Source organism: Aotus nancymaae, unplaced genomic scaffold (assembly GCF_030222135.1).
Source record: "Aotus nancymaae isolate 86718 unplaced genomic scaffold, 86718_ANA_hifiasm-v0.15.2.pri h1tg000027l, whole genome shotgun sequence".
In the NCBI taxonomy this organism is placed as follows: Eukaryota; Metazoa; Chordata; class Mammalia; order Primates; family Aotidae; genus Aotus; species Aotus nancymaae.
Window position 1 is genome coordinate 1,843,967 of NW_026988440.1, and position 26,682 is coordinate 1,870,648.

The following is a 26,682-nucleotide window of genomic DNA, read 5'->3' on the forward strand; positions in this document are numbered from 1 at the left end:
TGGTGGTCTCAGAGGCTGTGGTAAAGACTGTGGGGCTCTCCAAGCCTGTAGTAGAGGTTGTGATGGACTCAGAGCCTGCAGTAGAGGCTGTGGTGGTCTCAGAGTCTGTGGTAAAGACTGTGGGGCTCTCCAAGCCTGTAGTAGAGGCTGTGATGGACTCAGAGCCTGCAGTAGAGGCTGTGGTGGTCTCAGAGGCTGTGGTAAAGACTGTGGGGCTCTCCAAGCCTGCGGTAGAGGCTGTGATGGACTCAGAGCCTGCAGTAGAAGCTGTGGTGGTCTCAGAGGCTGTGGTAAAGACTGTGGGGCTCTCCAAGTCTGTGGTAGAGGCTGTGGTGGTCTCAGAGCCTTCAGTAGAGGCTGTGGTGGTCCCAGAGCCCGCGGTAGAGGCTGTGGTGGTCCCAGAGCCCGTGGTAGAGGCTGTGGTGGTCCCAGAGCCCGCGGTAGAGGCTGTGGTGGTCTCAGAGCCTCTGGCGGAGACTGTAGTCATCTCAGAGCCTTCCGTATAGGTGGTGGTGGTCTCAGAGCCTGTAGTAGAGGCTGTGGTGGTTTCAGAGCTCATAGTAGTGACTGTAATGGTCTCTGAACCTGCAGAAGAGACTGTGGTGGTCTCAGAGCTTTTCGTAGAGTCTGTGTTGGTCTCAGAGCTTCTGGGAGAGACTGTAATCATCTTAGAGCCTTCCGTAGAGGTGGTGGTGATCTCTGAACCTGCAGTAGAGGCTGTGGTGGTTTCAGAGCTCGTGGTAGTGACTGTAGTGGTCCCTGAGACTGCAGAAGAGACTGTGGTGGTCTCTGAGTCTGTGGTGGCGACTGTAGTCATCTCAGAGCCTTCAGTAGAGGTGATAGTGGTCTCAGAGCCCGCAGTAGAGACTGCGGTGGTCTCAGAGCTTGTGGTAGTGACTGTAATGGTCTCTGAGTCTGAAATAGAGGTTCTGATGATCTCAGAGCCTATGGTAGAGACTGTGGTGGTCTCCAAGCCTGCAGGGGAGGCTGTGGTGATCTCAGAGCCTGCAGTAGAGACTATGGTGATCTTAGAGCCTGTGGTGGAGACTCTAGTCATCTCAGAGCCTAGAGTAGAGGCTGTGGTAGTATTCGATCCTTGAGTAGAGGCTGTGGTGGTTTCAGAGACTTCAGTAGAGGGTATGGTGGTCTCAGAGCCTGAAGTAGAGGCTATGGTGGTTTCATAGCCCGTGGTAGAAACTGAGGTGGTCTCAGAGCCCTCAGTATAGGCTGTGGTGGTCTCAGAGCCTGTGGTAATAACTGTGGTGGTCTGAAAGCCTGCAATAGAGGCTGTTGTGGTCTCAGAATCTGTGGTGGAGACTGTAGTCATCTCAGAACCTTCAGTAGAGGTAGCGGTGGTCTCTGAGCCTGCAATAGAGGGTGTGGTAGTCTCAGAGCCCATGGTAGTGACTGTAGTGGTCTCTGAGCCTGCAATAGAAGCTGTTGTGATCTCAGAGCCTGCAATAGAAACTATAGTGCTCTCAGAGCCTTCAGTAAAGGCTGTCATGGTCTCAGGGCTTGTGGTGGAGATTGTAGTCATCTCAGAGCCTTGAGTAGAGGCTGTGGTGATTTCATAGCCCATGGTAGAAACTGTAGTGATCTCAGAGCCTGCAGTATAGGCTGTCATGGTCTCAGAGCCTGTGGTAGCAACTGTAGCAGTCTCAGAGCCTGCAGTGGAAGCTGTGGTGGCCCAAGATCCTGTGGTAGAGACTGTGGTGGACTCAAAGCCTTCAGTAGAGGCTGTGGTGGTCTCAGAGCCTATGGTAGTGACTGCAGTGGTCTCTGAGCCTGCAGTAGAGGCTGTGGTGGTCTCAGAGTCTGTGATGGAGACTGTAGTCATCTCAGAGCCTTCAGTAGAGGTAGTGGTGGTCTCCAAGCTTGTAATAGAGGCTGTGGTGGTCTCTGAACCTGCAGTGGAGACTATAGTCATCTCAGAGCCTTCAGCAGAGGTGGTGGTGGACTCCAAGCCTGCATTACAGACTGTGCTGGTCTCAGAGCCTGAGGTAGAGACTATGGTGGTCTCAGACCCTTCAGTAGAGGCTGTGGTGATCTCAGAGCCTGCAGTAGAGGCTGTGGTGGTCTTAGAGCCTGCAGTAGAGGCTGTGGTGGTCTCAGAGCCTGTGGTAGAGGCTGTGGTGGTCTCAGAGCCTGCAGTAGAGGATGTGGTCATCTCAGAGCCTTCAGTATAGGTTGTGGTGGTCTCAGAGCCTGTGGTAGTGACTGTGGTGGTCTCTAAGCCTGCAGTAGAGGCTATGATGGTTTCAGAGCCTGTGGCTAAGACTGTAGTGGCCTCAGAGCCTTTAATAGAGGTGGTGGTAGTTTCAGAGGCTGCAGTGGAATCTTTGGTAGTTTCAGAGTCTGTGGTAGAGGTCATGGTGGTCTCAGAGACTTCAGTGAAGACTGTGGTTATCTCAGAGCTCACAGTGGAAGCCTTGGTGGTCTCGGAGCCTATCGTAGAGGCCATAGTGGTCTTAGAACCCGTGGTGGATACCACAGTGGCCTCAGAGCTTGTAATAGAGGCTGTGGTGATCTCAGAGCCTGTAGTAGAGGTTGTAGTGGTCTCAGAATCTGCAATGGAGGCTGTGGTTGTCTCAGAGCCTGCAGTGGAGGCTGTGGTGGTCTCAGAGCCTGTGGTAGAATATGTGGTGGTCTCAGAGCTCATGATGGAGGCTGTGGAGGTCTCAGAGCCTGTGTTAGAGATTATAGTGGTTTTAGAGCCTGTGGTGGAAGCTGGGGTGGTCTCAGAGCCTGCAGTGGAGGCTGTGATGATTTCAGAGCCTGTGGTAGAGGCCATGGTGGTCTCAGAGCCTATAGCAAAGACTGTGATCATCTCAGATCTTGCAGCGGAGACCTTGGTGGTCTCAGAGTCTATGGTAGAGGCCATAGCAGTCTCAGAGCCCATGGTGGATGCCTTGGTGGTCTCAGAGCCTGCAGTAGAGGTTGTGGTGATCTCAGAGCCTGTGGTAGAAGCCATGGTGGTTTCAGAGCCTGAAGTAGAGACTGTGGTGGTCTCAGAGCCTGCAGTGGAGGTGATGGTGGTCTCAGAGACTGAAGTAGAAGCTGTGGTGGTTTCAGAGCTTGTAGTAGAGGTTGTGGTGATCTGAGAGCCCATGGTGGAGACTGTGGCAGTCTCAGTGCCTGTGGTAGAGACTGTAGTGGTCTCATAGCCTGCAGTGGACATGGTGGTGGTTTCAGAGCCTGCCATAGAAGCTGTGGTGGTCTCAGAGCCTGCACTAGAGACTGTGGTGGTCTCAGGGCCTACCGTGGAGACTCTGGTAGTCTCAGATCCTGCCGTGGAGGTGGTGGTGATCTCAGAACCTGAAATAGAGACTATGGTGGTCTGAGAGCCTGTGGTGGAGGAAGTGGTGGTCTCAGAACCTGCTGTAGAGGCTGTGGTGGTCTCAGAGGTTTTGATGGGGACTGTAGTGGTCTTAGAGCCTGTGGTTGAGGCTGTGCTGGTGTTAGAGGCTGCAGTGGGGGCCAAAGTGGTCTCAGAGCTCATGCTGGATGCCGTGATCATATCAGAGTCTGCAGCTGAAGTTGTGGTGTTCTCAGAGCCTGACGTGGAGGTGGAGGTGGTGGTGGTCTCAGAACCTGCAGTAAATGCTGTGGTGGTCTCAGAGCCTGTGGTAGAGACTTTAGTGGCCTCAGAGCCTGCAATGGAGGTGGTGGCAATCTCAGAGCCTGTGGTGAAGGCCACAGTAGAAGCCATGGTGGAGGCCAACATTGTCTCGGAGCCTGTGGTAGAGTCTGTGGTGATCTTAGAGCCTGTAGTCAAGGCCATAGTAGAGGCCATGGTGGTCTCAGAGCCTGTGATGGAGACTGTGGTGGTGTCAGAGCCTTTTGTGAAGGCTGTAGTATTCTCAGAGCCTGAGGCGGAAGACAAATAAGGTGGTGGGAATGGATTAAGGATGATTTGCAGGTTTAGAGTATAGTGTTACTTTAATAGATACTCAATACTGCTTACTCATTTATTTATTCAGATATTGAGGGCTTAATATGTACCTGGTATTTTACTAAACTCTGGGCATACTCCTGTCAGCAAAAGAGATATGGGCCTATAATTTAGTAAAAAGAGTAATACAACATAAAAAAATACAAATACACATTGGCTTAAGTGCTGTTAAAGAAAGCAGGGGTGCTGCTTTAGATACTATAGTCAGAAAAGGTCTCTCTGAGGAATTGACATATGAACTGAGAGCTGATAAGAAGGCATAAGAAGGATAAGAAGGCAGCCATTTGAAAGGCCAGGAGAAGGACGGCATAGATCTATAGCATAAGCATAAATACGCTGAGTTGTTAATGAGCTTGATGTGATCCATGAATAAATAAAAGACCAGGATGGCTGGAATGTAGTTATTGAAGGAGAAAACAAGGCTGTAGAGAGACCTTTTCTAACTATAATTTCTGAAGCAGGACTCCTGCTTTTTTAACAGCACATAACCCAAGGTGTATTTATATTGTCTGTATTTTAATCTCTCTTCCTTGCTAGAACATAAGCCCACATTTCTTTTGCTGACCGAGGTATGCTCAGAGTTTAGCAAAATATCATAGCAGAAAGGTTAAATTTCATCTCAAATACAATGAGGACCCACTGGAATAACATACTCTGATTGATTTTTCTTTGTTTTTATTTTGAAAAAAAAAATCACAGATTCTTTTGTAAAAAGTGTAACACAAAGAACCCTTTTTCCTGAATCATTTGGGAGTTACTTGGTAACCTGATATCACATTATCCTTCAATACTTATCTATTCTCATACACAACCATAACACAACCATCGACATCAAGAAATTCACATGAATATATTGCTGCCACCTGATCCTTAGATCCCTTTCAAGTTTTGTTAGTTGTCCTAATAATGTCTTTAATAGGAAACAGTTCAATTCAGAATCATGTGTTGCTTTTACTTGTCTTGTCTCTTCAGTCTTCCTTTGATCTTCAGAACTTTGAACCTTTGAAGATTACAGGCCAGTTATGTTATAGAATTTTCCTTAAATTGAGTTTTTGTAATTTTTCATCATGATTAGGTTCATGTTATTAATCTTTGCCAAGAATACCATTGAAGTGATGTTGTATTCTTCTCTTCACATACTATCAGGTGACAGATAATATTAATGTGTCCCATCATTGATGATATTCCCATGGATTACTTGATTAAGAAGGTATATCCAGGCTGGTTTTTCTCCCCTTGTAGTTAATAAGCATTATGTTATGATTATAATTATGAAGTGTCCTTGTTTATTTCTATTAATATACCTCTTCTTAAGCCTATTTTGTTTGATATTGAAATAGTCACTCAATTTAAAAAAAAATGACATTAGCATGGCTAACATATAGTTATGGCTGTAACTTTCTTCCTCTTATTTTTACCCATTTTTTTTGCCATATTTGTAGTTATAGTTAGTTAAAATGTATTTCTTGGTTGATTGTTTAATTGGGGTTTTCTTTTATACCAATGTATCAATCTCTGCCTTTTAATTGGGGTGTCTGGACCATATATATTTAATGTAATTATCAATATATTGGATCTAATTCTTTTTTAGAGATAGTCTTGCTCTGTCACCAAGGCTGGAATGCAGTGGCACAGTCATGGTTCACTGCAGGCTTGACTTTCAAAGATCAAGCAATCCTCCTGCCTCAGCCTCCAAACTATCGGGGACCACAGGCACGAGTCATGATGCCTGGCTAATTATTTTTTAATTTTTATTTTTTGTAAAGATGTGGTCTGCCTATGCTGCCTGGGCTTGTCTCGAACTCCTGGGCTCCAGCAATCTTCCTGCCTCAGCCCCACGAAGTGCTGGAATTACAAGTGTGAACCGCTGTGACTGGCCTCTAGTTTAATAGTCTTGATATTTGTTTTCTATTTTTCCCATCTGGTCTTCATTCCTTTTCCTCCTTTTTTCCCCTACTTTTTTTTTTTTTTAATTAACCAAGTTTTTTTTTTTTTTTTAATTATTGTGCCCATTAGATATACAGGAGACTGTTTGTTGGCAGTTAGAAACCAGTTTTTAAGACAGAGAGAGTCTTGTTCTGTCTGTCACCCAGGCTGGAGTGTGGTGGTGCAATCTTGGCTCACTGCAACCTCCACGTCCCGGGTTCAAGAGATTCTCCTGCCTCGGCCTCCCAAGTAGCTGGAACCACAGGCATGGGCCACCACGCCGGGCTAATTTTTGTATTTTAAGTAGAGACAGGGTTTCACCATGTTGGCCAGGCTGGTTTCTAACTCCTGGTCTGAAGTGGTCCACCTGCCTCCGCCTCCCAAAGTGCTGAGATTACAGGCATGAGCCACGGTGCCTGGCCCTGAGTCTTTTTTATGACCCCATTTTATTTTCACTATTAGCTATTAAATATCATTATTATTTTGTGTGCCCTTGCTTTAGGATTTACGATATACATCTTTAATGTATCACTGTCCACCTCCCAGAGATCGCATACCTCTTCATGTAAGGGCATGAGAGTCTTACCACGGTATACTTCCGTTTCCCTCAGCCATCCCTCGTGCCACTGTTGTCATACATTTATGTCTACATATGTTATAAGCCTCATAATTCATTGATATTTAAATATATTATCTTTTGAGAAGAATTTAAGTGAAAAATAATCTTTTATTTTTACCCACGTATTTATCGTTTCCATCACACTTCCTTTATTACTTTGCATAGATCTAAATTTTTTCTTCCTGAGGGACTTTCTTTTACATTTAAAAGAAGTGTCAGTCTCCAGGAGGTGGACTTTTAGTTTTAGCTTGTCTGAGAAAAGCCTTCATTTCATCTTCATATTGAAAATATTTTTATTCTGTGTAATTCTAGGTTGATAGAGTATCTTTTCTTGCAGCATTTTAATGATGTTGCTTCTTTATCTTCTGGTTGTCATGGTTTTTCACAGGAAGTCTGTTATCATGCTTGTCTTTACTCCTGTCTATATAATGTGTCTTTTTTTTCTAGCTTGTTCTAGGGTTTACCATTTATCACTGATTTTTAGTTATTTGATTATGTTGTACTTTGGTATGATTTTTTTTAAAGTTTATTTTGCTTGATATTTGTTGAGTTCTTGGGATTTGTGAGTTTATAGTTTTCATCAAATTCAATTTTTTACAGCTACTATTTCTTTAAACATGTTTTCTCTTCCCTTTGTTTTCTGGAACTTCAATAACACATATTGTAGACAAAATGTTGTCTCACAAATCACTGATATTCTACTCATTTATTTTCACCCCTTCATGTTGGACCATACTCCCTCCACCCCATACCCTCTCTCACCCTCACAAGATTCTGACAATACATGACAGGCTGCCACTCTATGGGAAAGTCCTCCTCACCCAATTTAGTTTCCTTTCCTTCCTTCCTTCCTTCCTTTCTTTCTTTCTCTTTCTTATTTCTTTCTTTGCTGACGAAGTCTTGCTCCATCACCCAAGCTGGAGTGCAGTGGTTTGATCTCAGCTCACTGCAACTTCCCCCTCCCGGGTTCAAGTGATTCTCCTGCCTCAGCCTCCTAAGTAGCTGGGATTATAGACGCACACCACCACACTCAACTAATTTTTGTATTTTTAGTAGAGACAGGGTTTTTCCATGTTGGCCATGCTGGTCTTGAAATCCTGACCTCGTGATCCACCGGCCTCAGTCTCCCAAAGTGCTGGAACTACAGGCGTGAGCCACGGTTTCCGGCCCCAGTTTAGTTTCTTATATCCTTCTATGGGCCACTCCTGTCTCCCCTCCTATCCAACCCTGATACCTGCTTTGCTCTGCCCCGCCTAATGACCTGGGGTTTAATCATTCAGGAAGGAAAGAGAAAGCAGACAACAAAAAATTTATGTTTTTTAAAGATCACACTCAGCCTGCTGCGTGAAAAGTGGAATGTAGGAGGGCAAGAATGAAAACAGAAAATTGGTTAAGAGCACTAACTGTTGCTTGGACTAGGATGTTAGCAGGGGAGATAAATTTCAGTGGATGAATACAAACTGTGTTTTGAAATTAGAAAAGTAGACCCAATAGGGAGTGTTGAAAAACTGCATGTGGTAGATGGCAGGAAAAGAAGTCAAGAACAACTTCCAGCTTTGGGGCTTATGCAAGGAGTTGGAAGTTAGTTCTACTTACCTGAATGAATAGGGATAAAGTGAAGACTGGAAATATTAGAGATTTTGAACTTTTTGTGCCCATTAGATATCCAGGAGACTGTTTGTTGGCAGCTAGAAACCTGCACTTAGTTCTCAGAGGAGAGATCAAAACAATAGACATAAAACTGGAAGTCATTTAAATAGACAATGTATTTAAAGCCATGAGGCTGACTGAGATCACTTGTCTGGGAGAGTATAGTTGGAGAAGAGGGCTCTGGACCAAGCTCTGGCTACTCCGTCATTCAGATGTCAGGTAGGGGAGGAGAGGCTAATGAATGAGACTGAGAAGGAGCAGCCAGTAAGGTAGAAATAAAACTCTAAAAAGTGAATCAAGGAAGTCAAGAGAATAGAGAGGCTCTGGAAAAATATGATAGTTAGCTGAATTGATTTTTGCAGAGAGATCAAGTAAGATGTGGCCTGGGGCATGTCCATTGGATTCGGAGACAATAGGTAAGTGAGTGTTTAGTTTATTGAAAACAGATTTGCATGATGGGGTACCCTCCAATTGGAATGAATAAAAGAATAAACAAGAATATATGGAGACTTATAGATTTTAAAGGAGAATAAAAAGTAGAGAAATAACAAAGGACATACCTCCACAAAGACAAAGAATGAAGAGATGACAACAGCAGAGGAGAGATTTACATTTTTTTAAAAGATAATAGCAGGTGGATGAGTGGTAACTCTCCCACACAACAGAAAAAGCTTCAACATACAAGCCTCCATTGGGGGTGAGAGTAAGTCAACTACTGGTGAATTATCAATTCCGTGTAATCCTAGAAGGGTTTAGGAGTTGCATCCAGGTTCCTCTGAAGATTTGGATGTGGCATGTGAGTAAATACAGGAAGGATGGTCGAAATGCAATGTAGCTAGAGACTGTCTCGCAGCTCCAGATCCCTCCTTCCACTCAAGTAGTTGGGTGAATACACCTGTCTCCCTTACAAGAGCTTAGGGTTTTATCTCTGGAGATATTGAGACTTGAGACCAAAGAAACTCTAGGCCAGTGATCCCAGGCACTGCTGAGGGCAGGAGTGAGAGGTTTTACTGAAACTATGCAATTAAGGAAATGCTTACACCCTGAACTGTAAAACCCTCATTACCTCATCCCTTAATCCGCTTCCACTATTCAGCAGCTATGCTAGTATGCTCTAGACAGGATCTGGAGAATTATTCTTGTGGAAAGAAATTAGCCAACACCAGATACTGACATTTTGAGGATCTTCCCAATCAAAACTACCATTTTTCTGGTAAGTTACCCTAAAACTAAGTCCATCCATTGACAGGAGTATCCCTGCACACAAAGCTTCCAGGTATCATTTTAGAGCCTCACTCTCAAATGCAAAGGACATTCTGGGATTACCAGATATTTGAGGAAAATCTCTAGCTTGAAGTATAGAGATCAAAACAAATATCCCTATGAAGCAAAGCCAGAGACAACTGAGACAATGCAAATAGCAAAACCAACTTCAAATGTCCTCAGCAATATAAGTGAAAGTGTAGCACCCACAGAAAAAATTTAAAAAATAACAAATAAAAGGTGTCATTTTAAAAATGATTGTAGAGAAAAAAAGTCTCTTTGAAATTAAAAAAAAAAAAAAAAAAAAAAACCTCAAAATTTACCAGAAGGATTTGAAGACAAGAAGCTGAGGAAATCTCTCCAAAAAAAAAAAATAAAGTGACAGAGTTGGAAGACAGAAGAAGAAATATAAGAAAATTAGATGGAGAAAGGATTCCCTGTTTAATAAATGGTGTTGGGAAAACTGTCTAGTCATATGCAGAAAGCAGAAACTGGACCCCTTCCTGACCCCTTACACGAAAATTAACTCCAGATGGATTAAAGACTTAAACATAACACCTAACACCATCAAAACCCTAGAAGAAAATCTAGGCAAAACCATTCAGGACATAGGCATAGGCAAGGACTTCATGACCAAAACACCAAAAGCATTGGCAACAAAAGCCAAAATAGACAAATGGGACCTAATCAAACTCCACAGCTTCTGCACAGCAAAAGAAACAGTCATTAGAGTGAATTGGCAACCAACAGAATGGGAAAAAATTTTTGCAATCTACCCATCTGACAAAGGGCTAATATACAGAATCTGAAAAGAACTAAAACAGATATACAAGAAAAAAAATAAGCCCATTCAAAAGTGGGCAAAGGATATGAACAGATACTCTACAAAAGAAGACATATATGAGGCCAACAAACATATGAAAAAATGCTCATCATCATTGGTCATTAAAGAAATGCAAATCAAAACTACATTGAGATACCATCTCACTGTAGATGGTATTAGTTAGAATGGCGATCATTAAAAAATCTGGAGACAACAGATGCTGGAGAGGATGTGGAGAAATAGGAACACTTTTACACTGTTGGTGGGAGTGTAAATTAGTTCAACCATTGTGGAAGACAGTGTGGCGATTCCTCAAGGACTTAGAAATAAAAATCCCATTTGACCCAGCAATCCTATTATTGGGTATATATCCAAAGGATTATAAATCATTCTACTATAAGGACACATGCACACGAATGTTCATCGCAGCACTGTTTACAATAGCAAAGACTTGGAACCAACCCAAATGCCTTCAAGGATATACTGGACAGGGAAAATGTGGCACATATACACCATGGAATACTATTCAGTCATCAAAAATGATGAGTTCGTGTCCTTTGTAGGGACATGGATGAACCTGGAAACCATCATTCTCAGCAAACTGACACAAGAACAGAAAATCAAACACCACATGTTCTCACTCATAGGCGAGTGTTGAACAATGAGAACACATGGACACAGGGAGGGGAGCATCACACACTGGGGTCTGTCGGGGGGAAATAGGGGAGGGACAGTGGGGGTTGGGGAGTTGGGGAGAGATAGCATGGGGAGAAATGCCAGATACAGGTGATGGGGAGGAAGGCAGAAAATCACACTGCCGTGTGTGTACCTATGCAACAATCTTGAGTGTTCTTCACATGTACCCCTAAACCTAAAATGCAATAAAAAAAAAAAAGAAGTTGGAAATCCAAAAAAAAAAAAAAAGAAAAAAAGAAAATTAGAGTGACAGTTCACGAGGTCAAACATCCAAATCATAAGATTTTTCAGAAAGACAGAACAAAGAAAATGGATGAGAGGCAATTATCAAAGAAAAAAATGCAAGATAATTTCCCAGAACTGATTAATATAACTTTCTACTGTACAAATTCCTAACACAGTGAAAGAAGAATCTATACTATGGCACCATATCATGAAATTTTAGAACAGTAGTTTTAAAAATCTGAAATCCTCCAGAAGAAAAAAAAAATGGGTCTCTTACAAGAGGTCAGTAATCTAAATGATACCAGACTTCACAATCTAGAATCTAGAAACAGTGGATCAATGCCTTCAAAATCCTGAGGAAAAATCATATCCTTCCTAGAATTTTATAACCAGCTAAACTATGAGTCAAATGTGAGGGTCGAATAAGACATATTCAGACGTATAAGGTCTATGGACAGGTAGGCCCATTTTTCTCTTCTTCCTGGGCACATGGGTAATTTGCATTTCTCAACCTCTCTTGTAGCTAGGTAGGGCTACATGTCTAAGCCCTAGTCAGAGGCCCCTAAAGGGAAGGAACACATATAATTTCCACTTCATTTGTTTCAGAGTAAATATCTATTCCTTGATTTCTGCTTGTATACATATTTTTTTTTTCTGTATATTATCATGTTTTGACATTTTAACAAACTTTTCTAGCTAGGGAGAGACAGCACCTTCCTGGGCTAGCCAATTCTTAGAAGTAGCAAAGGGCCTAGCCAGAAGCATGAGCTGATTTGCAAACTAACCATTCCAGAGCCAATGCTCTTCGATCTGGCCCATACACCCATACACTCCAGGAAACAATATTTATCTGCCTGAATCATTACAAAGCCAAGTACCAGGCAACTAGGTAGTAATCAGCCATATAGCTCAAAGAACACAGGAATTGTTCAAACCAGCCAATCCTAAACTGTTCACCCTGCCCTTCCTTGCCTTTCCCACAGAAACCCTAATAAAAGGAAAAACCTAAACCTTTCCCTCACTCCTGTCTTCTGCCTCCTGACTACCTTGCTTTCTCAGGTGGTCCGGCATGGCAGTGCCATGCCTCCTGTCTCTAGGGCCTGTGAGCCTTTCCTTTTGTGGCTGCACCTTGACTGACTGTATCATAAAATAATACAAAATACTATTCTACTACCCTCTCCTTGGGCTGAAATGATGATGACACTGGAAACCATATGTTGAAGATGGAAGAAACATATTCACCTGGGGTCCCTGAATGACTGCATGGAACAGAGCTCCCACCATCTTACAATACTCACCTTAGGATGGGTACAAACAAGTTTATTTTTCAAAGTCACTTTCGGGATCTCCTTGTTACAGCAGCTTAGCATTACCCTAACAGTGCATAAGGTTTTACAATAATTTCCCACCCTAAACTCTCTCTCTGGAAGCTTCTAGAGAAAGTGCTGCTCCAAGATAAAAGAATAAAGACAGAAAAAAAGATTAGAATTATTTCCAGAATGTTGCTGAATACAAACTGCAGGACAAGAGACCTAGCAAGCAGCCAGTACTGGTTGGACAGAGGCTTCCAAACGGGATTGCTCAAGTGAAAAAGGTGAAACTGATAGATTGCTTCACGTGCATTGAAAAGGCAGGGACACTTCTGGCGGAGGTTTTGGGATGAATTAATGATGCATATGAAGAAAACTATGGAAATTTTTTAAATGATGCTATTATTAATATCTAGAAAAACAAAAATTACAAGAATGGCCAACCACCATAACGTAATTATATGACCCAGTTATAAATGTTACTAGAGGTAACATTTATTATTATAATGTAAACACTAAATACTAATTTAACACCAAAAATTTGATGCAATCATTTGGGGAGAATTGTGAGCTGGAACATGAGACATAAGCGTGCAGGGGGAGGGGTCTAACCTAAATCCTCCTTTTCATTAGAAGGAAGACAATAAATCATGCCGAAAGCAGGGGGAAAAAAAAAAAAAAAAAAAAAAAAAAAACAGAAGAAAACCCTCAATCAACAAAGAAGTATTAGTAGTAGGAGAATTTATGGCCAGGAGCAATGGCTCACGCTTGTAATCCCAGTGCTTTGGAAAGCTGAGGTGAGAGGATCACTTGAGCCCAGGACTTCTAGGCTGCAGTGAGCTATGATGGGGTCACTGCACTCCAGCCTGGGCGACAGAGCGAGTCTCTAAATAAATAGATAAATGCAGCATGAAGGTAAATGCCAAAAAGAACCCTGGGAAGCAGGACTCAGAGTAAGAAGTAGTTGGGGAAAGGGAGTCAGGGGCTGAAGTTTTACGAGAAGCCTTGTAGGAATAAAAGTATTTCTTTCTCAGAACTATTTACATGCATTACCTAGTAAAATAAACAAGTGAATGGGAGGTGAGAGGTGACACAGCAAATGTGGGGAAGGCCTTCAAGAATGGGGGTGAGGAAGGAGAGTGAAGGGAGAGGCGGTGGCTGAGGAGTGATGCAGGGACGTTAGGATAGACATCATTCAAACAGTGTTCAATCCAGGGGCCTCCGGGGTCACACTGTCTGAGAAACCCACCCCATCCCACGAAGCTTACTGAATCAGGATCTTGCTTAGTAGGGTGTCAGGGCCTGGAAACCCAAGTTTTCATCTCCTTGGATGACCCTTGTGCACACAGACTGAAGCTTGTTTGGATGCTGATGGAAAGAACCCAAGAAAGGTAAAGCGAGATGGGAGGGGAAGGAGAAAGCACTGAACAAGGCCCCCGAGACGGCAAGAGGGTGAGAAGGCGCCCAGCGTTCAGATGGAGGAGTGGTCCTTGCTAATCCGTAACGGGCTACGGGAGACACAGTGGGTCACTTTACAGATCTAGTGGTGGGAAAAGAGGAGGGGCCTGTCAGTACTTGCACTCTTGTTCCCTTTTGTAAGGAAATATTACTTAAGTCTATGTTTAACAGTAGACCGAGAGTTCCAAGAGGCAAAGACCATGGCGTTTCCTGCTCCATTCCTCACCATGGCCTAGCATGGAGCAGTGCCAGGCCCAGACTAGGAGCTGTATAAATGTTGTTGAATGACTACATGAATGACAGTTTCTTCTGAGGTAAGGGGACTCTTGTTTAAAATCAGACAGATAGGACTGGAGTTAGGGATGAAGACAGGTAACAGGTGGATCCGGAAGGCATGGGTAGGTGGAGAACGGTCGAAGCATTCAGGATGAAGGCAACAGGAAAGGGAAGAAAAAGAATGCCGAGGGAAGAAGTGCTGGAGCAGGTGAAGGAGCAAATCCTGAGCGGGGTGCAGGAAACAGATGATTACTGAGGAAGAACAGGGAAGCACCCCAAACCCTCCACATCATCCAACCTGGACCTTCTCTTTCAGCTGCACTGCCCACTTCCTGACATGCCATCCTACAGTAAAGGCAATGGAATGGATGAGCCAATTAACCTGGTGTCTCAAAATCAGGGAAGATATGGGGATGTAAGAAATCAAAGATGGGAGTGAACGGAACTGTCTCAAACAGTCTTTTGGAGGCACATGGAGCCCAATTCACTTCTCCCCTGGGCTATTTCCTTTTACAGCCACCGCTGATCCAATGCCAGAGCCAACCACCCAGTGGCCAACCTCCAATTTGTTTCTATCAAGGAAATTGTCAGGGGATTAGACATGGATTTGGAATCAGGCAGCATCCAAAGAAGAATGGAAGCAAAAAATCAAAAAACAGCAGAAGTTGGTGTGGATGCGGTGATCAGGGAACCCTTCTACACTGCTGGTGGGAATGTAAACTAGTACAGCCACTATGGAAAACAGTGTGGAAATTCCTTGAAGAACTAAAAGTAGAACTACCATTTGATCCAGCAATCCCACTACTGGGTATCTATCCAGAGGAAAAGAAGTCATTATTCAAATGAGATACTTGCACACACATGTTTATAGCAGCACAATTCACAATTGCAAAGTCGTGGAACCCAAATGCCCATCAATCAATGAGTGGATAAAGAAACTGGCATATGATGGAATACTATACAGCCATAAAAAGGGATAAATTGGCCAGGCATGGTAGCTCACGCCTGTAATCTAAGCACTTTGGAGGCCAAGGCAGGCAGATCACCTGAGGTCGAGAGTTCAAGACCAGCCTGACCAACATGGTGAAACCCTGTCTTTAAAAATTAATAGATAAATAAATAAATAAATAAAGGGATAAATTAACAGCATTTTCAGCGACCTGGATGAGACTGGAGCCTATTATTCTAAGTGAAGTAACTCAGGAATAGAAAACCAAATATCATATGTTCTCACTGATGTGTGGGAGCTAAGCTATGAGGATGCAAAGGCATAAGAATACTACAATGGACTTTGGGCACTAGGGAGGAAGGATGGGGGGTGAGGGATAAAAGACTACAAATAGGGTGCAGTGCAAACTGCTCAGGTGATGGGTGCACCAAAATCTCACAAATCACCACTAAAGAATTTACTCGTGTAACCAAATATCACCTGTACCCTAATAACCTATGGCAAAAAAAAAAAAAGAAGGATTGAAGGATTTTTACATGACTTTAGACTGAGATCCTGGTTTTAACTTGGAATTAAGAATGCTATTGGAACTAGAATTTTCCAGTTAAAAACAAAACTTTTAGCCAAGATACAAAGAAAAGTAAAAGTCTCACCTCCTTCGTCTCCCCAGCACTGCCCCACCACTTGTGCCCACAGCCACAGCCTGGGGAGACTAATACAGATTTGCTTCTAATGTAGCGTCAGAGTCATGATCAATGGAATTGGGATCGGTATTGGCTTTTGCAGAAATTGGCAAAAACAAAAAAATCATCTTTGTTTCTGGAAGAAGAGTCATGCCTGGGCAGGGGACCCCCATCTCTGCTTCAGGCCTTATGTGGCCTCCATGCTGCTCTCCCTGCTGCTCTCCCTGCTTAACTGGTAAGTCACTTACTGGGTCCCAGAAGTCCAAAGAGAAGCAGCCACAGGAACCAGAAGGCAGGAGACATGTTTCCTCTTCTCATCTCTAAATGATGCACATAGAAGTTGTCATTTGGTTGCCTGGGTTCCAGAGGAAGGATAGGCCAAAGAGGCAGAGAGACAAGGGGCAAACCCCCTGGGCCTTGATAGAAAATAAAGTTACACAAAAAGACCCAAAGGCCAGCCAGTGCCAGGGCAAGCCTTGTAGGCAGGTGGGATGGTTGGGGGGAGTCCCCAAATTGCTCCACAGTTTGGCTTCTTATTTTTCTTCTTTTTTCCTCACAAGCATATCTGTGGCATTTATAGCTGATACTGAGTAGGGGAGGTCAGAGCTCTGGGTCCTCCCTCCCCAGGGAGGGGCATCTCCGTGCTGTGCTTTCTGCAGGGCCGTTTGGAGAGGTGTACCCTAGAGGAATCAAGGCAGAGGAGAGAGTCAAGTCGGCAAGACCAGAGGGTGCACACATGAGAAGGGGCAGGGAGGGAGGCGGAAGGAGGGGATCAAACTTGTTGGAGTGGAAGGGACCCACCCTTTGAACCAGAGCTGACCTGAAACCTGTTTTCCCTGGGTATGCCTCATTTCCAAAGCAGGGGGCCTTTGTAGAAGAAAGAAGGAAGAAAGGAAGAAAGGAAGAAAAGGAAGCAAACGGATGATAAAGGTCAATAGCAGTCTATCCGGGGGAAGCTGGGGATTTGGAGGGTGAGAAGAGAATCAGGACACATGCCCGGTTTTCTCCCAAGTGCTCCTTTCCAGTGCAGAGCAGCACGTGGCTGTGTGAATGATACACTCCACTTTCTATGAACTCTCCAAGGGTGGGGAAGGTGGACGCTGAGTGAGTCTCACTTCTAGTATCAAGCAGAAGTGAGTAGGGAAGAAGATGGGGCAGAGAACTATTAATTTCCCTGAGTCGATCTTTGGCAATGGCTCTTAAGAATAGGTCAGGGACTCTAACTAACCTGGGTCTCTATTTCTAGGCTCACAACTAGCAGTTAATTGAAATTTACCGTGTAACTCATATATGCAAGGAAAAATGTAGTTTGACTTGCTATAACTCACCCAACTTAGTTTTCAGACTCTCTTTTCCACCAATGGGGGGGAGGGCTGGGGTAGGGAATGGGGATATGGGTTTAAGCTTGCCAAATCTTGGTGATTAAATTTCATTTTCTTTTAAAAGTGTCTCTGTGTGGTGCTAATTATATGAAAGTCAAGTACAGAGAAAAATCAATTGATGATGATTGAAGTCAAAATACTGGCTACCTCTAGGGTGGCATTGCTGGGGAGGAGGTGGGGGGGCTTCTGGGGTGATGAGAATCCGGCACATCTTGGTCTGGAAAGTGGGAAGGTGAGGGTAGGCATGTGTTAAGATTCAACAGTTGGCTGGGTGTGGTGGCTCATGCCTGTGATCCTAACACCTTGAGAGGCTGAGGTGGAAGGATTGCTTGAGCCCAGGAGTTCAAGACCAGCCTGGGCAACATAGCAAGACCCTGTTTTTATTTATTTAAAACAAATAAATTAAATAATTAAATAAAATTCGATGACTTAAACACTTATGTGTCCACTCTGCACATTTTACTGCATATATTTTAAGCCTCAATGTAAAGATTAAAAACAACAGTCAAGGGTACAAACTTTCAGTTATAAGATGAGTGAGTTCTGGGACTCTAATCACATGAAGACTGGGACTTGGACCTTTCAAGCTGGTCTCTTCTGAGCTTCCTCTCATCCCTTCCGGTCACTGGGATTCTGTATTGGCGTCCAACAACCCCTAGACACAGCACTACCATTGTCTTCATTTTACAAATAAGGAAACTAAATCATAGAGAAGTCAAGTAATTTGGCCAAACTCACAAGTTAATAAGTGATGAAGTCAGGAATTAAACTATGAGTCCAGCTGCAGAGCCTGGGATCTTCGCCATTATAAAAAGAAGGTGTCATGTACAAACAGGGCTTTGAGTCTGGCCCCTGAATATCTTCCACCAACCAGACTGCCTGTCCTCAACCTCATGTGACATAAAAATTCTGGAGCTGTCACTGTTAGAAAGCACGCAGAATATAAAACCACAAAGCTACAGAGGCCCAGCCACGTGGAATTTGAAAAACAGATGGACAAGTCATCACAAGGGACGTGTCGGGAAAATTAATGAGTAAGGAGCAGGTTGCTCAAGTGGAGCTGACTAGTCTGAGATCATTTTTTAAATGCTTACTTGGAAAGTCTGAGTCATGAGGGGTCTGATGACTATGAAGGAAAGAGCACACAGGGGTTGAGGGCTCAGGACTTGGGTTTGTTTTAGAGAGTAAGAGATGAGTTTCGCACAGTGTAGGGAATTCCAGGGACCCAGCATTTATATAGAGTACACAATTTATAAACATAGCATAGATCTGATATTCTCCCTTGAATGACCTGTGCTGAAAGTTTTATTTAGGAAATGCCTGTTTCAGACTCTCGCTGCCATCTCTCTCAGCCCCACCCTGTCCTGGCTTAGATTTTCTTCAAACTGGCTGGACAAGGGGTCTGCTTTCTCTTCTAATTTTAGTTTATCCGCAATTCAAGTAGAGTTCTCTTCATCACAAGGAGTCTCAATGGTACCTTCCACATAGCATATGGTTTATCAGAAAGCAGCAAAAAGAAGCAAAATTTTCTGTGAAATGCAGCCCAATATGGTCTATGTCTGTGACCCATTTTCCCACAAACTGACCCTCTGACGATGGCCACCGTCCCTGGATTTGGAGATCTGTCCTACGGCTGCTTAGGCTTCTTCAAATATCTGGAGCCATCATCTGCGTAGAAATGTCCTATGTGCTTGAGTGCCGATCTTCAAATTTTCTGTCGTGTATATGCTCAAAAACAATTTTGAAAAGCTGTCTTCCCTCATCTGTTTATGTTTAATGTAAATTTTTATCATTCATTTAATTATTGCAAAGAATGTAATTTCTACCATATTGTAAATATAGGCATTGAAATAATAAAACAGTTTTACTACTCTTTAAAATGTTTCCAGTAGACTCTAAACACTGTCAGCATCTCGATACTCATCATTATCCTATTTATTTTATTTTATTTTGAGAGATGATGGGGTCTCACTATGTTGCCCAGGCTGGTCTTGATGTCTTGGGGTCAGGCAATCCTCCCACCTCAGCCTCCCAAAGTGCTGGGATTACAGACGTGAGCCACTGCACCCAGCCTCCATTCTTCTTCTTCTTTTTCTGTGTGTGTCTGTATGACAGAGTTTTGCTTTTGTTGCCCAGGCTGGAATGCAATGGCACGATTTTGGTTCGCTGAAACCTCCGCCTCCTGGTTTCAAGTGATTATCCTGCCTCAGCCTCCCAAGAAGCTGGGGTTACAGGCATGCGCCACTACACCCAGCTAATTTTGTATTTTTAGTAGAGATGGGGTTTCTCCATATTGATCAGGTTGTCTTGAACTCCCAACCTCAGGTGATCCAACCGCCTCAGCCTCCCAAAGTGCTGAGATTACAGGCATGAGCCGCTGCGGCCAGCCTCCATTATCCTTTTTAACAATATGTAAGCAAACTCTTCCTCAATAGTCTAGGTTTTTAAATGGTTCCTCCTGCTCTATGAACTTATAGTTCCATTTTACTTTCCTCACATTATTCTACTGGTCTCTCTCCATATATAACATCAAACACCAGTAATATATTCTACTGCTATATATATAACAGTATATCTAATTAATAAACCTTATCTCTTAGAGTAGTTTTTGGTTCACAGCAAAATTAAGTGAGCACACGGGTCCCACAGACTTCCTGCCCCTGAGCAGGCACAACCTCCCCACCTCATTTACATCGGGGTTTACTCTTGCATATTCTATGGGTTTTGACAAATGTACAGTGACATGCATCCGTCATTGCAGTATCATATATAGTAGTTTCACGCCCTAAGAATCCTCTGTGCTGCACCTAGTCATCACCCCACCCTCGTAACCCCTGGCAGCCATTGACTCCTTACTGTCTCCATAGTTTCGTCTTTTCCAGGACGTCATACTGTCTGTAATATTTTTTTTCCTTGAAAAGCTTTTATTGATCACCTGATCATACTTCTCTGCACCAAAAGATATGTTTTAAAGTTTATAAACTTTAAAACATTTTTCTATGCCTTATGAGACTCTAAGTGTTCAATTTATAGCACCCCAATAACTTTTTGGTGAAAGTTAAATAAAAATGCTTTTCTTATGACATTTTTCCATATTTTTGAGAAAATATGAACCATTAACTTACCTAACATTTTATTTATTTATTTTTTTTTTTGAGGCAGAGTCCCGCTTTGTTGACCAGGCTGGAGTGCAGTGGTGCGATCTTGGCTCACTGCAACCTCTGCCTCCAGGGTTTAAGTGATTCTCTTGCCTCAGCTTCCCATGTAGCTGGGACTACAGGTGCCCACCACCATGCCAGCTAGTTTTTGTATTTTTAGTAGAGATGGAGTTTCACATGTTGGCTAGGCTGGTCTCAAACTCCCGACTCAGGTGACCCACCCACCTCGCCTCCCATAGTGCTGGAATTACAGGCATGAGACACCTTGTCCGGCCAACTTACCTAACATTTTAAAAATAACAAAACTTATAAAATAAATTTTGTTAAGTGCTTATGAAATGCAGGACTATTCTAAGGGCTTCACAATAACTCTGTGACGTGGGTACTATTTTCACTCTCATGTTTACAAATATAGAAACTGAGAATCAGAAAAGTTAAGGAATTTGTGCAAAGCACTGAAATTGGATTAAAAACCAGAAATTCAAGTTCCACAATCTGTGCTCTTAGCTGCAATGCCATATGGCCTCTCTATGTGGCTTTTATCTTAAATGTAACATTAATCAGTTGCAACTTACAACACTTTTCTCCTTGAAATCATGCAAAATACACAATTGTTACCTAAACCAAGAAACCAGTGAAGAGGAGGCTCTTTCCCCTTACAGAAAATGGTGTACAATTCAGGGAAGTATGCTTCATAGCACATTGCTATGTCCTAGCAGGTTGTTTATAAATCTTGAATATTCTAAAATAGGCAAGCAGACGGATAAGGTGAGTGGGCAGCCATGGGATTTTTCTCCTTGGTTAAATAAGGCACTGCCTCCTCTGTTCTTTCTGCTGATTCTGCTCTTGCTCTAATGTCATGAGATACCTCGAGAGGGACACCTTTTTAAAGAGTGGATGGAAGAGAAGAGATTGTGAAAAAAAAAAGGAAAGAAAAAAAGAAAAAGTTTTTATTACTCCTGTTACTTAATTCTACAGGGTATCTGCGTAAAGAACATCTTAACACATGCCAAAATTACCAATTCATTACACTCCGCATAGTCCTTCACAGGAATTTACATGAGGCAGGAGAAAACAAGAAGTCCTACTCTGGGTATATGATCCCTAAATTAGAGGTATTTAGATTTTTGAGGTATCCCTTTGCTAAAGGGATTATTTGTCAAGTAAAGGCTTTGACACCCCAAAATGTTCTGCACCCTGCAGAAATATGGTAATACTAACATGGGAGCTACAGAGAAAATGTTGGACAATCGTCAAAGAAGAGTCAGAAAAGTGCAGCCCTGACCACAGAGGTGCTCTCAGACAGATCAGTTCTAGGCAACACGCATATATGGAAGTTGAAGATCTGGAAGATGGTTCCCATCAAACAACCCACACCTGCATAATACTCTTCAGGAAGTCTTTTTGTACGTCCAAGACGTGGGGCACAGATATGATGCGAAGATCATTCATTGTGCTAAATCCACGGTGCAAAGGCACAGGTCTAGATGGGCAGCCCTTTAACCCTGTCCACTTCCTGGACTTTTGCTTGGGTCAGACGTGCCTGGTGGGCTGGGGCTTTGTCAGATTACAGGAGTAATACACCTGTATTCCATGACGAAAGCTGGGTAATGATGCTTCCAAGCTCTACCCACACGCCCCAGTTACTGGGAGTAATGAGATATTCACAGCATAACTATGTGAATCAATCACGAGCTAAACTGCTCACCAGGGATTTCCCCCTTTTCTCCTTCCTCCAGCTCAAAATGCCCATTCATTCAAGTTATTTCTTGTTTATCTTAGGAAATAATTTTTTTTTTTGGAGACAGTCTCACTCTGTCCCCCAGGCTGGAGTGCAGTGACACGATCTCAGCTCACTGCAACGTCCGCCTCCCGGGTTCAAGTGATTCTCCTGCCTCAGCCTTCCAAGTAGCTGGGACTACAGGGGTGCACCACCATGCCTGGCTAATTTTTGTATTTTTAGTAGAGACAGGGTTTGCCATGTTGGCAAGGCTGGTTTCGAACTCCTGACCTCAAGTAATCTGCCTGCCTCGACCTCCCAAAATGCTGGGATCACAGGTGTGAGCCACAACGTGTGGCCAGGAAATAAAAATTTTTATTTACATGATGTGCCTGGTAATAACTTAAGAGCTTTTTTGAGCTATAATTTACATACCATATAGTTCACCTGTTTAAAGTATATAAACCTAGCTGGGCACAGTGGCTCACGCCTGTAATCCCAGCCCTTTGGGAGGCCAAGGCAGTGGATCACCAGCCTGGTTAGCACGGTGAAACCCTGTCTCTACTAAAAATACAAAGATTAGTCAGATGTGGTGGCACTCACCTGTAATCCCAGCTACTTGGGAAGCTGAAGGAGGAGAATCTCTTGAACCTAAGAGGCAGAGGTTGCAGCAAGCTGAGATGGCACCACTGTACTCCAGCCTCAGTGATAGAGTGAGACTTCATGTCAAATTTAAAAATAAATAAAATAAAAAGTATATAAACCAATGGTTTTAGGCCGGGTGAGGTGGCTCACACCTGTAATCCCAGCACTTTGGGAGGCCGAGGTGGGTGGATCATCTGAGGGCAGGAGTTTGAGACCAGCCTGGCCAACATGATGAAACCCCATCTCTACTAAAAATACAAAAAAAATTAGCCAGGCATGGTGGCAGGCGCCTGTAATCTCAGCTACTCAGGAGGCTGAAGCAGGAGAATCACTTGAACCTGAGAAGCAGAGGTTACAGTGAGCCGAGATCATGCCACTGCACTTCAGCCTGGGTGACAGAGCGAGACTCTGTCTAAAAAATAGTAATAGTTAACAAAACCAATAGTTTTTAGTATATTTATAGAGTTGTACAAACCTTTTCATTTACAAACTCAAATCTTTTTCTCTATTCCACCTCTTCTTTTTTTTTCCTTCTAATTCTTCTCTTCCATCTCTTCTCTTTCTCTCTGTTTTGAGCCTGATTCCTCGCACGTTCCTGGCTCTCTCCTCCAAATGCGTTATATTTGCAGGGTGATTTTCACCTTGAATACTTGTGTCCGTTTGAGTTGTTTTTCCCGCTTGCTCTTCCAGATTACTAACATAATTATCTAAGTGGCCAGCCTCTTTCAATTTGTCTATTACATTTTGAAAATAATGTTTTATTTATTTATTTTTAATGATCCAGTTGGACGCCCTTGCCTGATCGTATTTCTTTTCACGTTTTTCACATAAGGCTTTCCACAGTTCCCATCGGTGGGAGGCACCTTTTCAGGGTGTTCAACTTGTCTTCCCCTTCTGGATCCCTTTAAGTGAGCAGATGATGATGATTGCCTGCATATGGCTCAGCATGGCCTCTCTGTTCCTCAGTGAGCAGGTGTGTGCACACCTCCCCCCAAAGACTGAGGGAGCTGAGAGGCTGCGGAGACAAAGTGACTCCATCTTGGATGCTAATCTGCCATGTTGACTTCTGATTAATCAGGTCCTATGAGTCACATGGGCCTCCTCGTTCCTACTTTATTTACTGTTCCTGGTGTAAGAACAGGTACTCACTGTAAATCCTGCCTTTGTTTTTTGTTGTTCGTTGTTTTGTTTTGTTTTGTTTTTAGAGACAGGGGCTTGCTCTGTCACCTAGGCTGGAGTGCAGTGGTGCAATCTCAGCTCACTGCAGCCTCTAATTCCTGGGCTCTAATGATCCTCCTGCCTCAGCCTCCCAAGTAGCTGGGACCACAGGCACATGCTACCACTCCCGGCTATTTTTTTTTTTCTTTTTTGTAGAGATGGGGTGTTGTTTTGTTTCCCAGGTTGGTCTCAAACTCCTGTCCCCAAGAAATCCTCCATTCTCTCCCTCCCAAAGCACTGGGATTATAGGCATCAGCCACCACACTCAGCTTTAGATCAAAGCAACCTTGATACTATGGCACAAATTATAGGTTACGACCCACATAGCATTCTTGCCTGTTCTGAGGGGTTGGTTTTAATCGTCTCTATAGGGAATGTACACCCTTTCTGGGGTCAGCCCTGGGTCTAGGGGTAACAGATGTGGAGATCTGCTTGTCTTGCTGCCACTCAAGACTACGCTTCTGTCTGTCAATTCCCCAGCAAATCACCATTTACTGACAAACTGGATTTGTCTGCCTTGTTTTTGGTTTCTTGGCTCCTTCAGCGTTTGGGAGCCACTTTACATATATGACCCTTTCATGGAACAGAGGCTAAAATAAGAAGCTGACAAATCCAGTTTCTCAGAAAGAAATATTTAACAAGGACTAAGGAACAGAAGCCACGTCTTGGGCAGCTGCGAGACAATGGATACTCACACTCGCTCTCCAGAAAATACCCCTTCTATAGCAAGCATTTAAGTTAAAGCATATGCAACTTGTCACATCTCAGACTTTCTTGCCGAAACCCATAACCACTGGGGAAGTCAAATAAGCATCTTTGTGAAGGGTTATTTATGTGGTTGGCATAAATTCTTTTTTGCTGAAGGCCAGGCGCGGTGGCTCACACCAGTAATCCCAGCACTTTGGGAAGCCAAGGAAGGCAGATCACAAGGTCAGGAGTTCAAGATCAGCCTGACCAACATGGTGAAATTCCATCTCTACTGAAAATACAGAACTTAGCCAGGCATGGTGGTGGTGCCTGTAATCCCAGCTACTCAAGAGGCTGAGGCAGGAGGATGGCTTGAACCCGGGAGGCAGAGGTTGCAGTGAACCGAGATTGCACCACTGCACTCCAGCCTGGGTGACAGAGCGAGATTCCATCTTGAAAAAAAAAAAAGGAAGAAAGAAAAAGAAAACAGACTTTGCTTCAGAGCACTTCAGGCTATGCAAGGGTGGACCGTTGCTCATGATGGTGGCTTTGCTTCAAAATGGCGTCCCTGTTGTCATGCACCTGGCTCTATTCCTACACTCCACCTCTCAGAACTGGTCCTGACAATTTCACAAGCTCATCTCTTCTGTGATAGTCCCTGGGCCTAGAGAGGGGGCTCTTGAAAGTGCATAGCTTTAGCAGTAGTGCGTTGGCTCCACTGGAGGCAGATGTCACAGCAGCAATAAAGGCTAAAACAAGACAGTAAGGAATGTCTGAGTACAGCACCTAAACCAAGAAGGAGCTTCTGCCACCAGGTGCCCCAGAACCCAAGCCAGCTATGAAGCCAATTATTCAAAGCAGGGGTTCGATCTGAGAGATAGGTTAAGTGGGTTTCTATATTAGTCATTAATTTAACCATATTATCTGATTCATGAGGAATATAAACACAGCAGTTTTTACAATTGCACAAGCCCCCTGTTGTACAGCAGGGAGTAGTATGTCTAAAGCCCCGTAATTTTGGAGGACAGACTTTCCCATGACAGTGACTTCAATGTTTAATAGAGAGATTCCCAGGCTGAGCACGGTGGTTCATGCCTATAATCCCAGCACTTTGGGAGGTCAAGGCAGGTGGATCATGAAGTCAGAGGTTCAAGACCAGCCTGGCCAAGATGGTGAAACCCCGTCTCTACTAAAACTACAAAAATTAGCCAGGTGCGGTGTCAGGTGCCTGTAATCCCGGCTACTCGGGAGGCTGAGGCAGGAGAATCGCTTGAACACAGGTGGCAGAGGTTGCAGTGAGCTGAGATCATACCATTGCACTCCAGCCTGGGGGACAGAGAGAGACTTCTCTCAAAAAAAAAAAAAAAAAGAGAGAGAGAGAGAGAGAGAGAGATTCCCCTGCAGCTATCATTTAAAGTTTTCTTTGCCTATTTTGTAGAGTTTCTTTTTTTTTTTTGAGTCAGAGTCTCTATCACCCAGGTGGGAGTTCAGTGGGACAGTCTTGGCTCACTGCAATCTCCACCTCTCAGGTTCCAGCAATTCTCCTGCCTCAGCCTCCCAAGTAACTGGGATTATAGGCATACGCCACCACACCAGGCTAATTTTGTATTTTTTGTGAAGATGGGGTTTCACTATGTTGGCCAGGCTGGTCTCGAACTCCCAGCCTCAACTGATCCACCCACCTTGGCCTTCCAAAGTGCAGGGATTACAGGCTTTGTAGAGTTTCTATATGCCAGATAATATCTTACCAGAGGAGGAAGAAAAATGGGGGCTAAACAATCATACCAATAAAAAACAGATCAGGACCAGTGGGATTTCAAATGAGGGAGGTTGAGAGGCTTTGTAAGTGTGTGAACTGTTCAGCCTGTGCCCATGTATAACCCAAAGAACACCTTCCTAAAATGCAGGGGGTCACCAAGGCCATAAATTGGTGCCATATATCAGGGAAGTTCCATTTGGGGCCAACCAATAGATTCCTGGACACAGTGCCCGTTCTGTAACATGCCCCATGAGTATTTTATTATATTATAGTATAGAATATA

The 26,682-nt window shown here is 43.6% G+C and overlaps 1 protein-coding gene across 1 annotated transcript in view; it reads right to left on the bottom strand.

The window, feature by feature from the left end:
• The window catches only part of MUC22 (mucin 22), a 56,321-nt gene that overhangs the window by 27,399 nt on the left and 2,240 nt on the right, over nucleotides 1–26,682 (bottom strand). Inside the window, exons 2-9 of the mRNA XM_064380573.1 lie at nucleotides 17,360–17,429; nucleotides 16,079–16,150; nucleotides 2,896–3,867; nucleotides 2,536–2,805; nucleotides 1,996–2,295; nucleotides 1,576–1,815; nucleotides 796–1,455; nucleotides 376–555 (exon numbers count right to left, since the gene is read on the bottom strand). Of these exons, the coding sequence (XP_064236643.1) occupies nucleotides 376–555; nucleotides 796–1,455; nucleotides 1,576–1,815; nucleotides 1,996–2,295; nucleotides 2,536–2,805; nucleotides 2,896–3,867; nucleotides 16,079–16,150; nucleotides 17,360–17,429 (2,764 nt within the window). The remainder of the gene's footprint in view (nucleotides 1–375; nucleotides 556–795; nucleotides 1,456–1,575; nucleotides 1,816–1,995; nucleotides 2,296–2,535; nucleotides 2,806–2,895; nucleotides 3,868–16,078; nucleotides 16,151–17,359; nucleotides 17,430–26,682) is intronic.